This window comes from Alligator mississippiensis, chromosome 16 (genome assembly GCF_030867095.1).
Source record: "Alligator mississippiensis isolate rAllMis1 chromosome 16, rAllMis1, whole genome shotgun sequence".
In the NCBI taxonomy this organism is placed as follows: Eukaryota; Metazoa; Chordata; order Crocodylia; family Alligatoridae; genus Alligator; species Alligator mississippiensis.
In genome coordinates this window covers 2,894,608-2,912,352 of record NC_081839.1, presented here as the reverse complement: position 1 = coordinate 2,912,352, position 17,745 = coordinate 2,894,608, and the positions used below count along the sequence as shown (strand labels likewise).

Sequence of the window (17,745 nt, the reverse complement as noted above, 5' to 3'; positions counted from 1 at the left end):
TCAAAGGGATCAGCCACTCCTGCCCCATGATATGCTAAAAAAAAAAAGAAAAATCGTCAGCCTTAGATGCACCAGCTCTCTGGGAAGCTGTTTCACAGCAGACACAAGCTGTGCAGTGCTGCCAGCTGGAGGGAGCCGAGGTTACTGCTGGGACCAGGACGGAGTTCGCCCTTTAATCACCACAGACACGAGTAGCAAGAACGAGCCGATTCTGCTCTTCCGGCTTCTTGCAGCGAGGCTCAAGCAGCTTTCGGTGAACAACAACAGGTTTAACCCACAAACAGCTAGAACAGCTTCATCCTCAGCGTTACCTCCTTAGAGGCCATCACCCACCCCGGATTTCCTGCAAGCCTGTTCCAGCCAAAGGTGCAAGGACAGCTGCTTGGATGATAGCCCTGATACTCAGGACATCGGGGCTAGAGACCTTCGATCTTTACGTTTCTCTGATCGAGAGCAACCGAGGCCCCAGCTGCAGATGCTTCACCACACCACAAGTGCACAGGAGGTGGATGGTGTGTGCGGTCAGCCCCCTCTCTCCAAGAAACCGTGGGTGGCTGCGCGCTTTGCGGAGGGATGAGCTGCTCGGGGAATCCAAAACCCACAACTGGGGGGGAAGGGGCCACACCTCAACCCCCACTTACAAACACAGAGACCTTAACCTGTGTTGTTATCAAGAGCTACAATCAACATGCACCAGGGAAATGGGTCACTTCCACACCGCCCAGCACCTGGTGCTGGAAATGCAGAAGACTGCGACAATACCTTGTGCATAAAGCTTCGCTGGACTGTGTTTTTATGCAATGCTATAAATCCATGCACAAATGCCAGTCTGCTAAAATAAGCCACTGTTAACAGTAACAGCCAGCTAGTACAGCAGTGGTGCTGTTGTAATAAAATCATTATGCAAGACTTGTCGAATACTGGGGGCCAGGTCAGACTGACCAGTGGAACAAGTCTCGCCTGTGTAATTTGGTGTCTGTACTAAAGTCTCAAGGAACTGAACTGAACTGAACTGCAGAGGGAGGGAACACCAGGCAACCCAACCCGATGACCTTGTATCGAGCTCTGTGCAAGTAAAACCACCAGTCCACCCAGAGCCACACCAGTATCAAAGGATGCTTGTGCAGTCATGAGGATCCTTTCACATGACATTCATTAGAGATCCAGGGCTGCACTCTGGTTCTTGAGCGATTGTCCATGGATCCTTTCCAGAAAGCCCAGGAGAGTCAGCTGTATACACAGGGTGCGATAAAAGTCTTCTCACAGGCAAAGTGGCATATGGAAGAAAGCCCTCAGAGAAGCGCTGGTTTAAGAGGTCACACAAGCCATACCACTGCCAGGCAGTGGAAGAATCTGAGTTAGGCTTGGTGTCCATCGGAGCACACACTGGACAAATGTAATGCTGCTGGTCTTCTACATGAAGCAGACCATTGAGAGTTGGCTTGATCTAATTTGCTCTCTGACTTGCTTTAATTTCAAGGCACAATAAACAAATCCAAGTCCTGCAAATTCTAACACAGAGATGATTATAACCTAGGGTTCCCCCTGCCTGCCCTTACCTATACCATGTTCAGCTTTTCTGCGCGGTGGAATGCATTCCCTTAGCAACCCTTTGAAAGCCGAGAGAGGGTTTTATTAACCAACCAAAAAGCTCTCAAGAGCTCGCTTCTTAAAAAAGAAAATGAAGTTTCTACCATATGCAATAATTGAGATTTCAATTATTCCACTGCAGTAAGGAGGAAAATACTGGCAAAGTCAACTAGAGACCAGCCAGCTGCCCTGTCCTGCGCAAGGCAACCTGGGCTCACTATCCATCAGCATGTCATTGATCTCAAGGGTAAATGCAAGTTCACGGCAGCAGGGAACAGCAGCTTTGAAAGCAATACAGTATCTGTGGTTCGCAATGACTGGAGGTTGTGAGTGATGCTGCAGAAAGGCTTGCGAGAGTGTGTGTATTTCCTCCCTAAACATGTGGACAAATGCAGGGTTTTTTCCCTATTTCTGCTGCAATTGGGGGTGGTTTTAATTGTGATGAAAAGGTGCATGGCAATGAGAGAGGAAACAGGACCTTGTGGCTCGCATGTTACAAAGACAAAGAATCAATGCGATCCTCCAGCCTGACCTCCTTTGTCCCACAAGCCATAGGACTGCCCTGTTGAAACTAGAGCATCTCTTTCAAAAGAAGATCCTATGTTAAACAAAAGCTTTCCATGATGGGGAATCTGCAACACCCTTGGATAAACGGTGTCGCTCTCCCCTGCTGAACTTTGTCTGGGAGAAGATGAACAGATTGTGCCCCTGGAGTCTCTCACTGCAGGGCCTGTTTTCCAAACCTTTGATCAGTCTTGTGCCTCGTCTCTGAACCCTCTCAAGTTTTGCAGCCTCCTTCCTGAATTGTAGACACCAGGACTGGACACGGTATCCCCATCTTGTAGTTTAACCGCCAGGTCAAACAAAGCTAAGAGCCCCCCCACCCACCCTCCTGCTTGACAGTCCTCCATTTCTACACTCAAGGATCGCATTGAGGGTACTATACCTTTTGGTCTGCGAGTAACACAGAGCTCACATCTAGCTGATGCTCATGAAGACCTCCAAAAAGAAATGCAAAACTCTAGAACTCTTGGTTCAGAGATGATACCTTTTATTAGATCAACTAAGAAATAGCAACAAAAAAAAATTATCTAGGTGGTCTAATAAAAGGTATCATCTCTGAACCAAGAGTTCTAGAGTTTTGCATTTCTTTTCGTCTCAGGCCAACCCGGCTACCAAATACATCCCTCAAGACCTCCAAGCCTTTTTCAGGGTCCTGGTTTCACAGGATGAAGGACTCCATCCTGGAAGCAGAACCCACACAGGTTTTTCTTAGATGTATGACATTATACACAGCTGTACTGCAGAAGCGTATGCCAGTTGAGTTCAACTCACTGAGCTACACAAAGCACTGCGTCTGTGACTGGTCCTCTTCATTATTTACCACGCTTCAAATCTTTGGATCCTTTGCAAACATTAATCAGTAATTACTTTACATTTCCTTCCAAGTTATCAATAAAAACATCAATTGGGACAGGGTCAAGAACTGATCCCCACAGGATCCTACTGAAAATGCACCCAACTTGATTGTTTCCCAATCTGTGCAAGGGCAATCAGAAAACCGACTACAGCTAAATTCATCCCTGCTTGTGGAGCACTTGGTCTTTAAGATGGAGCAGTCTATCATGTTAGCTGGAGCAGAGAAGGGCAGGCTATCACGTTAGCTTCCCCCAGGTCTAAAATGGGGCTGCAGCATTGGTATATCCAAAACAGAGACTCTCCATTCCCCCCAGCCTCAAGGACTGAACTTGCTATTTAGTTTTTATTCCCTTCCCATCCCATAGCAGAGGCCTGCCTCACAGGAGGAGCCCTCAGACAGAGAGAAATGGGTAGATCTCTGTGGAGCCCTACATTACCATTGCCACCACCAGAGACATGCTATGCTATTCCTGCCTTGTCCCATCCTTATCCCATGGAGCTGAATAACCACAGGCCCCCAAATGCCCCCTAGCTCCCATTTCCCAAGCTCCAGCAACCCTTAACTGGCCTCAGCTACTTTGAGCCTTATTTAAATCTATGTGTTTACGTAAAGGATGCCAGCAGACCAGCAAAGATGAATCAGCCAGCCAGAAGGCAGTGACAAAATTGGTGGGGAAGCAAACTGAAATCTCAAGTTCACACGGGGCCGGTTCTGAGCATGCAGGGACAATCTCCTCTTCCATCCACGCAAGCCACTTAGGATACACAGGAAAACTCACTTTTGGCCTTGCTGAATTGACTGCATTAGTGATGCAATCTGAACAATTCCCAGAACTGCCCAAAACATAGCCATGTCCGTTCCTGCCCCTTCCTCTGACAAAGATGCATTGGCAAATCTAGCCAGAGGGCCAAGAGATGAGGGACCTATCCAAAGCAAGGGGCTGAAGGAACCACCCTCTGCCCCCACAGATGGACAAATTCAGGCGCCACGAGCTGGAGGCTCTCAGCTGCTTTCTGTCGCCAGTAAAACAAGCATTACAGGGCAAATACCTCAACGGGTTCATTAGGGGCTTGCTCTTTAGACCTTGTCAATCCATTTCCACCATCAACTATGTTCCTGGAAAACCCTTTAAAGAGACAGCCAGCCTGGAGGTTTAATGCAGCCCGAGGCCAGGCTGGAATCCCACCACAGCGCAGACCAGCGCCCGGCAGATTCCTGAGGGTGGAGGCAGACAGATCACTATCGAATGAGATTAAGACAATGCCTGCATACGCCCACTAAGCTTCACTCCAAATCAGCCAAAGGGAAGAGGCTTTTCCATCTCTCTCTTGCAAGTCCCCACAGGAGATGACATGGAAAAGCAGGTGTCCAAGAAGAACACAGGGAGGCCAGCAGTGATGCAGGTGCATTTAGCTCTCCTATCTAAGTGACTGTGCACAGAAGAGTGAACTATACATGCATGCGTGTGATGGCAACACAAGATCTCTTGCACACAGTCACGTTGCTCTCCCTTCCACCCAAATCCATGTATATTTTACAAGAAAGAGTTGCTTAAAGAAGGCTGGAGTGAGCTCCTCATGCTCTCCTTTCAGCATCACAGATCTGCCCAGCATCGTTCTTATAGCAACATGTCTAGCTAGGTCTTCATACCACCCCGGTCACTGTCCAAGTGTGGTAAAGACAGGTACTTTCCTAAGTAGTCACCTAGAAAGAGGCATCAGTCATCTGAACTCATCCAGACATAAGTGGAATTTCCCACCCTCTCTTTGGAAGTGCACGTTCTGGGAAGAGAGCTGAGGCTGTTAATGTTTAACAGCTTGGCATCTGGGACAGCGCGAGATCAGTAAAGTGGGGAAAAGGTTCTGAAGAAGTGCCTGTCCTCAAGGACATTAGCAAGTTCAGTCCTCGAGGCTGGGGGGGAATGGAAAGCTGTGCAGGCTTCACCAGCATGGAACATAAGACCAACCTTTATCTCTGGTGGGTTGAACTGCCAGTGCTCGGTCTGTCTGTGGGCTGGATCCAGCTGGTGGCCCCAATCCAGCGCTGGGGTGGATGCAGCGGGGCCATGCAGAGAGGGGTGGGGGACAGCCTGGCCCTGATCCAGCCGTGTCTTGCAGTAGGACTGGTCTCAGCCTCAACCTGGTTCTGCAGGTGGTGGGAGGGGCCATGACCCAGACCCATAGGGGGAAGGGGGTATGGCTTGTTCCCAATCCTGGTGCATGGGGGAAGGGGGCTTTGGCCCAGCCCAATAAGGCGGGGAAGGGGGGAAGGGTGGCCCAGCACCAACCCAGCTGTGGAGGGAAAGAGGCATGGCCAAACCCCAATCCGGCAGTGCAAAGAGAAGGGGATGTGACCTGGCTCCAATCCACCATGCGGGGCTTGGGAATTTGGCAGCAGGGAGGGATGGCAGTATTAGTGCCACTAGTTCCCTGCCGGCAAATTTCCCAAGCCGTGGGGAGCCCTGCAAACCAGATGCCAAGGCTCTGCAGGCTGCATTTGGCCCACAGGCCGGAGGTTGAGCACCTCTGGCCCAGCCTGTTTCTCCCAAAGACCCCACACTCCAGGTCTGGTTTCAAGGGCCTGGTCAGAGGGTGCCATGCTCATTTAGCCAAGCCTGTGTTTGTAGTTGCGTTTCATGTGCACACTTAGATGGGAGGATCTGGCCAAATGTAGCTGTCCCCAGCACCCTCCCATTTCCACAGTTGACCAGCAAAAGGTGGGAGAAAAAAGGCAAGGTAGAAAGGCCCAAATCCTTTCCTTCGGCATCTCCAAAGCAGCAGCAGCTTACACGGCACTTCTAGTTCCTGCTCTTAACCCCAGGATTGTTAAAGCAGGGAGTAAATTAAACCCACAGACTCTTTGGCAGCAGATGGGATCTGTCCACAAATGTTTATGACACAATCTCCAATGAGCATTGAGACTGTTAGATATTAACAAAGCCTCAGAGCAAAGAAAGCATAGAAAGATCAACAAAACCAATAGTTGACAGGTTCCCAAAGACTGACTGGTTCAGTAAAACACTCTTGAAATCCCTTCAGCTCTAACTCTAATCAGGGTAATAGGCAGTATGGCTCTGGAGAACACCGAAGACTGACAAAGCATCGGTAGAGATATCCAGGAATACACACCTGTAACATCAATCAGCATCGAGGCGAGTAGCTGGGGAAGCCTGCATGTTGTCAGACCGCACTGCATCCAATTTGAGACCGATAAAACTACTATCCTGGGCACAAGTGATCTGCCAAACTTTTTACATTGGAGCAAAATTTGATGATAAGAAGTCTTGCTCAAAGTCGTTTGAGCTGCTTTACTGCACAGAGCGACATCACTGAGTCACACTATCTGCTGGAATCTCCCGAAAGTCCCAGGCCATCATGCACACGCAGCTAGAGAAGCATGTGAAAATCTTCAGTAAGAGGACTGATAAAAAGGCTCATTTATTAGCTTCTGTGGCATCTTATGCAGAAGCATTCCTTCAATTCCTGCTGTTATATTGCATATTACTAGAGGAAAAAAGATTGGCTCGCTCTAGCTGTTATAGGCAGAGGCAGATAGGTGCATGTGTCCAGGGACAGATAACTAATAATTTATAAATGTTCAAAATAACTGAGATCAGCTCTGTAACGAGGCATATAACCCCAACCATTGACTAAGATGTGGCAAGAAAAGCTTTCAAAAATCACCACTGCAAAATGAAAGGGATCAAACTGCCAGCACAGATTTGAGGGGAACTTCAATCAGCTGTTTGTTCTTGACAAAAGCAGGATCAAGGAGAAAAGCAGAATAAAAATGAACAAGGGGAGAGCTCTGAGAGCCACAGCAAGGAACACAGTGCAGACCAACAGAAACCAGTGCTTTTGATCTGGAAGCTAACATGAAAGGTGCCTTATTGCCAATAAAGGAAATGCAGAATATCAAAGTCCACTGCAAGAACAGCCCTGCAAACAGCTCACCTACCTCATCTGCAAGCTTCACGCTTGAGCCTTAATCCCAAGCCAAGACCATCTCATCTGGTTTAGAAACACCCGAGGAAAAGAAGCTGAATGCCACAAGGACAAATCTGGACTTGTGCAGTGCAAGGAAGACAGCAGGACTGAGACTGGGCAACACGAGTATCAGCTCCACACCGCATTCAAGCCCAAGGGATAATCTCCAATGGTGCTTTTTCTGACTTTGCTGCATTGTGGCTACCTTGCCTGCTAGCCCAGAGACACCCACAAAAACTTTGGTTTGGCACTCACCCCAGGCCAGCACAACTGGCTGCGACTTAATAAAACTGGGCATCATCAGGATAGCTCAGGACCCCAGTCAACCCTCACAGAAGACCGGTCCACGCACTAAGGAAGTGGGACAACCCGTCTGACTCGCCATGTTGCATTTGAAACAGGAGCACAACTACTCCAAACTGGCCTCTGAGCTTTTACCTAGAAAGGAGCAAAGTGGTTTACATTCTAATCCATCTACTCCTGACAAAACCAGAGACCTCCTGAACCAACAGGCTCGCGAGCAGATTTAATAAATGAAGATGTTTTGACCAATATATCCCTAGCACCCAGTCCTGCCAAAACTATCAGCAAGGTGACATCAGAGGAGGGAGAGAAGAATATGGCAAAAGTAGTGCCTGGGTAACTTTAAGAGAGGACTATCATTTGGTTACTCACATCTGTGATGAGTTTTATTTAGAGAGTGAGAACTTTGGGACAGGGATGGTGAGCTTTGCCTGCAAAGTGCAGAGCATGCTGAAAATGAGCAATAAAAAGGCATCAAAGGGGATGCAAGATAAAGCACAAACAGGGTGAGATTTAAACTAGGGACCTCTTGCCAGCTGAATGGAAGGCATAAGGAGGATACAGCGCAAGTTTATGGAATGAGCATTGGAGACCTCAATCTAGATTGCTCATGTCAAGTGGAGAAATACTTGGCTAAAGAAACAGGTCATGAAATAAAAAACAATCAAGGATCAGGAGATCCTTGTCCCAAGGAGAGAATGAAGCTGAGCGGGACTGTTGGCCAAGCTAGGTCAAAGCCAGAGAGTCACACAAAACTATTTCTAAAGAACACCAAGGTAGGCATGAATCTCTAGGAGGTAAAGGATGTACTCAAGACTCAACTGGTGTCAGAACAAGAAAGACTTTTCCCCTTCATTTGAAGGCCAGTGTCTATGATGGTGGAGAACTGGAAACAAGTGAGCAAGAAAACCAACCCAAGAAGCAGCGGGCACATGTTCACATATCTGACACTGCTTTCCATTCTCCTGCAGGCTACGTTCTCCGATTGTGAGCTCTGCGGGGCAGAGATGGTGTCTTCAGATACACCCGTAGAGCACCTATTCAAACAGGGCCCTGGTCCTGACCATTACTGTACTGTATACAACAACATTAAAAGTAGGAACCTGTTATGGATACACTGGACATCAAATAACAAACACACAGGCCAATATTTTTTTTTATCTAGCGTTCCAGTTTCTTGAGCTTCCTGCCCAATTTCTCAACCCAAGGCAAGTTCCTTTGGCTGAAGACACTGCATACACAGCAATAACAGACAACAAAGCCTATTGCCCATGAAACCCAGCAGATGATTCCCAGCACAGCCATATGCGTTTTACTGAAGAGGCCTCCAAGCTGAAGCTTCTTCCCAGTCCCGTCTCAAGTCTCCCACATTCTGCAGAAAGTCAAGCTCTACAGATTTTGGATCAACTTAGCTGCTGATTTTATCAGATGGAGTACTGGTCAACAGCAGGGTTTTGTTCCAGTAACCACCATTGGTGAGCTTCCACCTTAGTAGCTGCACCACTGCATAGATCAAGCCTCTATTAACAGTGACCCCCTTGATGCAGTCCACCACTGTGTAAGGGCTAAACTATACTGGTACAAATTGGGTCCTACAGCAACTCTGCCTTGGGCAGTCGCATGAGCACTGCCATGCCAACGGTTGGCTCCCAATAAGTTGAATCCTCTGCAGGCTTGTAGTGTCTTCAGAGACGCACTGAAAAAAACCCAACAATGAAGCACAGAGCTAGGTGGAGTCCAACACATTTGAATCTGTGTTTGCAGAATGGATATGGTCCCATTCTTTGGAGAGATGAAGGAAGTGCCAAATTTACTCTCCTCTTTATTACTGCACTGCTTTTTATTTGCTGCTTTGATATTGGTGAATAGATGGTTCCTCTTGCACGGTCAACAAACTCTTCCTGCTCTATTTATTTACTGTCATAATCCCACATTTGAGAGACTGCTGTTCGCAACAAAGCAAGCAGCTGAGACATCCCTGAATGAATCACACGAGAGGAAGAGGCCGATTACAAAGGAGAAAGCTTCCGTTTATACACGTATCTTGGTCTTCGGCAGCTACTGGGGAAAAAAGCTGCTTGGATGAAGTGCACAGCAGTTTAATGGGTCTGATGAAATACTGTTTTTCAAACTGGCAGAGCACAGCTAGGGCATGATACACAAGCACTCAGCCAGATTCTGAGATCATTTTCCCTTGCGCACTGATGCCAGGGAGGTTTTATGGGTGTATTGGAGGGCATGCAGTGAATTCACTGGCCTACTGAGACCGGATGAATGTGTCAGTCTTCACATGGATGAAGAAAAAGAAAACATACCCATTTACTTAGTTCTGAACTGGGTCCCTCCGATTCTCTCTCAACTAAAATCGAAAGAATGAATGAGACAAGAGCCACGTAAGAATAAGCCAATTCCCAAATTCCATGAGAGGCTGTGGGGGCTTTGCAACCCGGCTGGTTTAAGACCAGAGGCCTCCTTGGTTGCACTTGTAACAAAACGTAAAAAATCAGACCCATGTTTCAGGAGTGACCAGGGTTTGGGGCACCAGTGTCATCGGGACACCTTGGAGGGGGAACACGATTTTCAGAAACTGCTCAGCACTCCCTGCTCGAGACCAGGTGTCTTCAATGCATCTCAAGGAAAACACCCAAAAATTGCTTAAAAGGTAATTCTGAATGTCTGGGACAAACAGAAGCAACAGCCATGTAGCAAAAGCTAATTTTTTAGGTATCATGGGGCATTTCCACACCAGAGCATACAGGCAGCTCAAGTATCCTGCCTTTAGACACAGAATTCCCCAGCACATTATGCAATCAACTGTATACTGCTGAACGCGGGTGAAATCCTACCTGACCCTCAAGCAGTTTCCATCTTGAAGCATGAGATTTGATTCCCTTTATCTTTTCCTGAACAGCTACAAACATTATTAATTCTCTTAAAAGTCTTCAGCGGGGGTGGTTTTTTCCAAATCTGGACATGCTCCTCACTCAGTCTCCTGCAGTAGCAGCAGCCAAACGCTCACTTGACTTTGCCATGACTTCAACATCCCACCCTTTCCTTGATGTTCACTCCTAAAGGCTGTGCAGTTGAGGGATTGCTGTTTCCACCAGCACTGCTGGGATTCTGCTACGGTGCATGGAGCAGGAGACTAAGGAGAGTCACACCCAGTTGGCTGGGGATGCACGCAGACTAGGAACAGCTGAAGCACTAATTGGGCCCAACTGGATTTGTCTGCACCATTTTCCTTGAGCTGCAATTCTCTCAATACAGCATTTTGAGATCATACAGAAAGAGTGCAGTGGCATATGCCCGTTCAGGTGGGGAAGCTGTACCAAATGTAACACACTGCAGGCTTCCCACTGAATAACGGGTGGTTTAATCCACACACCAAGCCAAGGGGTTGGGCATCTGGAATTAACCTCAATTGAGCTGTTGTCTTGAGGGGTCAGCAGAGTAACTTGCTCTAGCTTTGCTTACATGTATCCCGGTGGGGTCCACTGGGACAAGCTAATGCAAAGAGTTCCCGCAGCCAGACACCACTAATGCCTCTGTGAACCCCTGGGAGGGATTTAACCACTTTTTCCTTAGTTTAGTCAGCTCTGTCACATGCTAAGTCGTTTCCCAGTCTTTGCTGACCAACCTTCCTGGCAGACATGGCCAGACCCAAGTCTGACATTTCAAACCCTTCCCATTGAGCTCAGTTCATACCAACGAGATCCCCAGGGAGACGAGCAAGTCTACCAGTCCTCAAAGATACCAAACAAACTAGGACAGCGGCTGCACTGCAGATCCTCTCGCTCTCGGCCCACAGAAGCATACTCCAGAGGGAGGAGTGGCTGAACTTCATGATGTCCCTGAAAGTTGCAACTCTATGGGATTTACACCCCTATAAAGCTTCACTGTTTGTGAACTCGACCCTTCTACGATGCAAGATAACAGCACATGCAACACATGTAAGTGAAGAAAATTCTAGGACCCAAACAGAAGCAATTAAGGGACAGCTTAACTAATTGGGGCCTTCTTTCACTAACACCTTCCTATACCCTTCCTGGCAATTGTGCTTTTTCGCAACTTCCCCTTCCCCCACCTTTGGTGTGTATGATGCATTAATTTACCAACAGGTAGCATTTGTCACACTGACCTGAATTCCTCCGAGCTGTTTCCAAGCCAATGAAATGCTACTAAAGCACCAGTCCTACAGTGTTCCACGTGTACCCAAATCCAAGGTGCAAGCAAGAACCACAGTCTCTCCTCCTCCCTTTTTAGCATAAAGAATAATGAAGGATGATCCCATATCACATAATAGGAAATTCATCTGAAGACAGGCAGTTCCAGAAAGCTAGATGCCTACCTGAGAAAAATCACCATTTTTTGGTAAGAAGTCAGCAGTGTCCACAGATGTATAGTTCGTCTCCGGGAAAGGTTGTCTGCTGATGGGATTCATGTAATAATCAGAAGTGGTATTAAAATATTGCCTGCAAAGAGATAAGAAAAGCAGTTAGTTCCTGACAGTCCTGAGTTTCCCCAACTCATTTCACTGTCCACCTTGTGTGGTAGACTAGTTCTTCAGGGCTGATTCAGGCAATAGACTGATTTTAATATACGCAGCATGGACATTTATAGGAAAAAAAGACAGAGCCAAACAGTGATATTCTCCTCCAATGGATCAAAAGCTAGTGCAGTATTCCACTAAGTTGTACCATAATCAAGAGACCAAGAACTCAGCTGTCAGATACTACTACAAGATCGTTTCAGGCTGGACATAAGGAAGAATTTCTTTACTGTCCGAGCCCCCAAGGTCTGGAACAGCCTGCCACCGGAGGTTGTTCAAGCGCCTACATTGAACACCTTCAAGATGAAACTGGATGCTTATCTTGCTGGGATCCTATGACCCCAGCTGACTTCCTGCCCTTTGGGCGGGGGGCTGGACTCGATGATCTTCCGAGGTCCCTTCCAGCCCTAATGTCTATGAAATCTATACTTGTATAAATTGTGGTTTTGATGATAAGATCAGGTGTCACAGGCTCATAATTCAATCTCAATGCCACACAGTGAGAGACATCAAAGTGATGCTTGGAAGGCACAATGGAGGCCCCAGCCTTACATGCTACTTTTGTAAGTCTCACAAAAGGCATCTCAAACCTGAACCCTCCTTCACTCAACAGAACCCACAGGTCCCGCCCCGCAGCTCCACTGCTGACCATTTTGCAAAGCAGGAAAGAGCCAGACAAATTCCCCCCTTGCACTTGGGACAAATGCAAGGACAGACAACAACTCTCAGCTAGCATGGACGCATTATGATCAGAGGTAGGAGTGCTATAGCTTGGAAACGTGGACATTAGAGACATGGAGACCTACAACTGTGCACAGAATTATTAACCCAGGAAGTTGTATGGGGATGAATCACTTCTGACCTTATCATCATTATCTGATTGACATTCCACAATCTCTGGGTCACACCAGCTGGTGTACAAAGCAAAGGTCTCCTGATACCAGGTTCTTGGAGAAGAAAACGCACCCAACTCTCCCAGAGTTCACTTCCTTTGAACGTGAGGCAGGTAGGAGGAGTTAGGAAATAAGAGAAGCAGAATTACTCCCTTCATTCTCCCCGGGGGGTAGCCTCTGCCCTCCATAGCACTTGCTATCACAGACACTGCACATGTTAACTCTTTCTCTGGCTTCTGGAAGGCAAAGAAATGCGCCCCGTCGTCTTTCCCGTAAAAGATGTTCACTCAAAAGGCTTGGGCAATCCTCACCTAAATACATTTTCATATTACAGCTATTTAAAGGCTTTGCATGCTCTGACTGACTCGCTTCTGTGGAAAGTTTGTGTTCTTTGTGACCTCCGGGCTGCAGCACCCATAGAAATGGGCTCCAAGCCACTAAAAAAAATCTGAGAGGAAAGGGGAAGCACCGGACAGCCAAAGTACTATTAAGCTACTAAAGAGTCTCGCATACCTAGCTGTTCATTAGCACAGCTTGCCCAAGCAAGAAGACATGCACACAGGATTGGCTTCCCACCTGGCGTAGTGATGTGCAGACGAGCACACAGTTCTCTCCTTCGCATCCTCCCCTTCTGCCACATCAGTGAAGAGAAGACAGTGCCAAAAGGAGCAGCAGAAAGCTCCTCTCACCACCTTAAAAATTGCTACCACCTGCCTCCCAACACTGTCACATACTGCAGCAAGGCACTGAAGCAGCTTCTTACCCACAGGCCCAAAAAAGCAAATTACAATCTTCCAGCATAAGTGTTAATCACACCTTGATCAGGAAGGGGAGAGAATCAATCATGGGGCACCTGTCTTCCACCATCAGCCCCCCAGAAATCCATGCCCTGCCACCGAGGCCCCTTGAACCCCAGGGAGGCATCCACCTTTCCCTGCCACGAAACCGGCCCCATGCCATCAGAGCAGGAGCTCCAGGGCCCAGACCCTTCGGGGCAGCGACAGCTGGAGCCATGTGGGAGGCAGTTGGGTTCAAGCAATGAATTAACGGGAACATTATGTTAACATCCAATTCTGACTCGCATCAACTAACAGGATTGCAGTATGCAAATCAGATTCAGGGAGAGCACCTAAAATCATTTGAGCTACTGGCCCAGACCCGACTAATTGTTACGAGTCTGCAAATTAGACACCAGCGCTTACTGTTCAGCCTAATTACAAGCCAATTTGGTTAGAGGTAGCTCTCAGGTGAGACTGCAACAAGTGTTAACTATCTGAGCAATTGGACCAGTCTGCTTGGCCTTTACAATTTCTTTGGGGTGGACGAAGTGAGAGATGCTGTGTCTGTTCAGATTAATGAAAAAGGGGCCTTTTCCACTCAAACTACGTTCACTTGTGAATCGTTCTGAATGACAGGAGCAAGGGCTGCCAGGCTGGAGCAGATCAGCTGTGCACCTCTACCAAAGAGGTTGCATTTCTGCTTTCGATAGCGAGCTTCACTCATCCACACTTTCAGAACAAGCAGTTTTCATCTGCAACGCATGTACCGGACCAAAGGAGGTACTTGGAGCCACTTTCAAAGCATGTGATTTTTATTTTATTTTTTTGTAAACAGCTAATTCTATCTAAAATGAACAAGCAGAGAAATGGAAAGACTCTCATTCTCACAGACCTGTGTGTTCCTCCAAAGAGGTATGTATTAGGGAAATGCCTCATTCCTCACCCAAACTGAGCCACTCGGACCATGCTCAAAGATTTGGCTCTAAAGAAAAAGGACATTTATAAACCTAGGATGGATTTAATCTTGGGAGTGGAGAGGAAGTAGGTCAACTTGAGACCTTCAAACTAAGACTTTCACCCACCATGTGGTCCCCAGCTCCGGACTTCTCCAGGGGTTTCAGCCCATCTTCTGCGGAGCTGACAATTTTTACCACAGCTGGGAAAGGGCACTATTGTTACACAGCAGATACAGCCAAGCACGTTGCTGATGTTAAATCAACAACCAAGTACTAGCTATTTTGCTGTGAAGAATTATCCTGCCCTTGCTGAAAGGATAAGCCGGAGGCCCTGAAATATTCCTTTCATCTCTGACAGCTATAATATGAGGAGCTGGGAATGAAGCTCAATGCAGCTTTTGCTTATATGGAGTTCAGGCCAACTGATAACACGCTTGCTCAACAGAGGAAGGGCACTATCAATTCAGGAACTTCTCTCTTCAGTGGGCAGAGCCCCCAGCTGTCAGCTTTCAGGGCACAGGGCAAAGACTTGTTGCACCCTAACCCTCCAGGCAGCACCGGCTGTACTAACAGTGTTGAGCTCATTTTGTAAGAGCAGTGTAAGTGGGTCTGAGAGATGCTTTTGGAACAGAGACTTGCCAAACACTGAATAAGAAAATCTCTACATTTGACGGACACTGAAGATACGGACAAGCTCTTGGACAAAGTCAAGGAAGACTGAGGCTACAGACTCTAATGAAGAGCTAGATACAGAGACAGTCTGGAAGGAGATACTCTTGCAGCCAATTGATCAAGAAGAGTGAGGAATAAAGCTGTTTACCCACACCAAGGCCTCTGAGCAATACACACCAATTTAAGCTCGACTTGCCTACATCATCTGATATCTATCCAGCCAGCTGCTCTCAGGAGAGGCTTATTTCTCCAACAAGAAAGTGAGTTTAAACTCTTGATTGTGTCCTCGGTTCTGCCAAAGTCCTCAATAAGTGAGTCTCCAAGTTGCAGCAGCATCAGTAGTGGCGACATGTGCTGCATGGCTGATCCCTCCAGCAGGTGGTTTCTCTGTCACTTAGCAGCCGGCTACAGCAACCTTTGTTTGAACAACTCTGATATTCTGCTTCCGCTACATTCCTTGTCCCAGCTGCTTGCAAACGTCCTGTTGGCATCTGAAGCCCTTACTGGTGTCTGCCCTGCTTGTAGCTGAGACTGCTTCTTTGCACTTTGTCTGGCATTCATGCTTTGATATTCCCCCTCCATAGATCAGCAGTAATAGGGCTCAGCAGCCACGGGCTGTTGGCTACAGAACTCACTCCAGAACTGACACCCAGCTCAGCCCTTCCCTTCATCCCTGTCAGACGGCACCAAATGCTCTTCCAATGTCTGCTCCATAATTCATTAGTACAGCCACTTTTATCCCAAGACAGTGGGGAAGTGAGAAAGGAAAGCATTGCTTCCAGTTTTGAGAAAGACTGTACACCGGCGGTCTGGCACGTTTAACTCAGGTGACAACAAGGGAGTTATACCAACATAATACCACTGGCATCAATGGAGATACTTTATTCACAGCAATGCAATCTTAAGTATCATGTCTAGGATTCTAGCAAAAGCCCAGAGACGAGACAGATGGCTGCCTTAAAAAATACTAAATGTATACTACATTTTTCTATGTAAAGTCCCTCCTGCTCCACTTCCCCATCTGAGACTTAGCTGGAGCAACTTTTATTGCACTGGAACGTTTTGCAAGGGCTTCTAAAAGGTGCAAACTTTACTATCTTTGTTGAACCACATTCTCTGCAGCTTGAAAGCTGGTAAGTAAACAGGAAAAACCTGCTTCAGGACAAAGCTGCTGCCGGGAGAATAAGCCATGTCCAAATATAGCCACTTGCAAACAAGACTGCTTCTAGAGGAGCCTGCACAAGGGCAGAGCTGGTTCAGATTCACTCCCTCCCCAAGGCTGGCCTTGCTGTATTTTTACTTGTTTCACAAGGTGTCTTCCACCTGCAGCACTAAAATTAGGTCAGCGTTACTATGAGATAGCAGGCTTTGGTGTACCTACGAAGGTTGCACGTAATCTCTCGAAGGATTCTGTAACCGATGGATCAGAGGAAACTTTCTATTTTCTTCCCTTCTTCCAGCTGGCTTCCTTTAAGCATTGAACTGTACTATTTGTGCAGCTTTGCTGAGGCTGCCAAGCTCTCTCTCAAAACCTATCATGCTTTTTAGCAGTGATACCAGCTATTGAGCTGAAATTCAAGATAAGCATGCAGCAAACAGGAGCATACCGGGAAGAGAGACAGGCAGGAAAAGAAAGAAAAGCATGTTTGCTCTCAGCTCCATCCAACACCTTTCCCAAACAAATGGGAGAGCAGAAATAGGTTTTTTTTTTAAACTAGTGCCATAATAATTGAGGGGAAAGGTTCAGAAGAGAAATATCTTGAAGTCAATGTCACTCTTCCATTGCAGTGTCCCTAAATAAGCATGCCCTCCACACCTCAACTTGGTTTTATAGTTGTTAGGGGCTGGAAAGGACCTTACAGATCATCAGGTCCAGCCCCAGTGCACTTGGAAAGGAAAGACTGCTGGGGTCAGATGACTCCAGCAAGATGGGCATCAAGATGCTGTTGTTTAAGCTATCCAAAAACGCACTAGTTATAAGGTAAGCAAACGCACAAAATCATCTATAATGTGATTTTTTGTTTCGGCTGAACATCTGAAAAGAGGAAGCTAAAACTGCAACCATAACCAGAGCCTCCACTAGCAAGTAAGTGCTATGATAGGCCTCAATCCTGAAAAGATGCATGTATGTATAACTTTGCATACATGTGCAGTGCTAGTGAAGTCAATGGGTCTAATCTGTACACGTCAAGTGATGTACATGCTTGAGTCTTGGCAGGGCCAGTGGTATAATAAATAACGTCGCCAGCACAATGGATGCTAAGACTAGCACTAAGACAGCGAGAAAGTGAAGGATAGAAATAAAGCAAGTGGTCAAACAGCAGAAGAAAAAAAAACCCAATAGATAAATCCCAGCTAACCTTGTGGTTCAATACAGCAGCACAGAAATTCAGTTACAGCTCCCTGGAGGAGTCAGAAAGTCTAATTTACAAGAATCAGCTTCAAAAGCACACCCTCTTCCAAGCACTGACAGACCAGCTCCAGGCAGGGGGACTCAACTTATTCAATAACTCCTGCTCATGTTGGCAAGGCGCAGAGTAACTAAGAAGGCCTGACGCCGTCTGCCACACATGCAACAGGGTTCTGGTAATCTCCTG

The 17,745-nt window shown here is 47.1% G+C and overlaps 1 protein-coding gene across 4 annotated transcripts in view; it reads right to left on the bottom strand.

Moving 5' to 3' along the window:
- The window catches only part of SBNO2 (strawberry notch homolog 2), a 101,515-nt gene that overhangs the window by 44,151 nt on the left and 39,619 nt on the right, over positions 1-17,745 (bottom strand). For all 4 annotated transcript variants that reach the window (XM_059719712.1, XM_019484123.2, XM_006272524.4 and 1 more), the window contains one exon: positions 11,648-11,771. In XM_059719712.1, the coding sequence (XP_059575695.1) occupies positions 11,648-11,771 (124 nt within the window). The remainder of the gene's footprint in view (positions 1-11,647; positions 11,772-17,745) is intronic.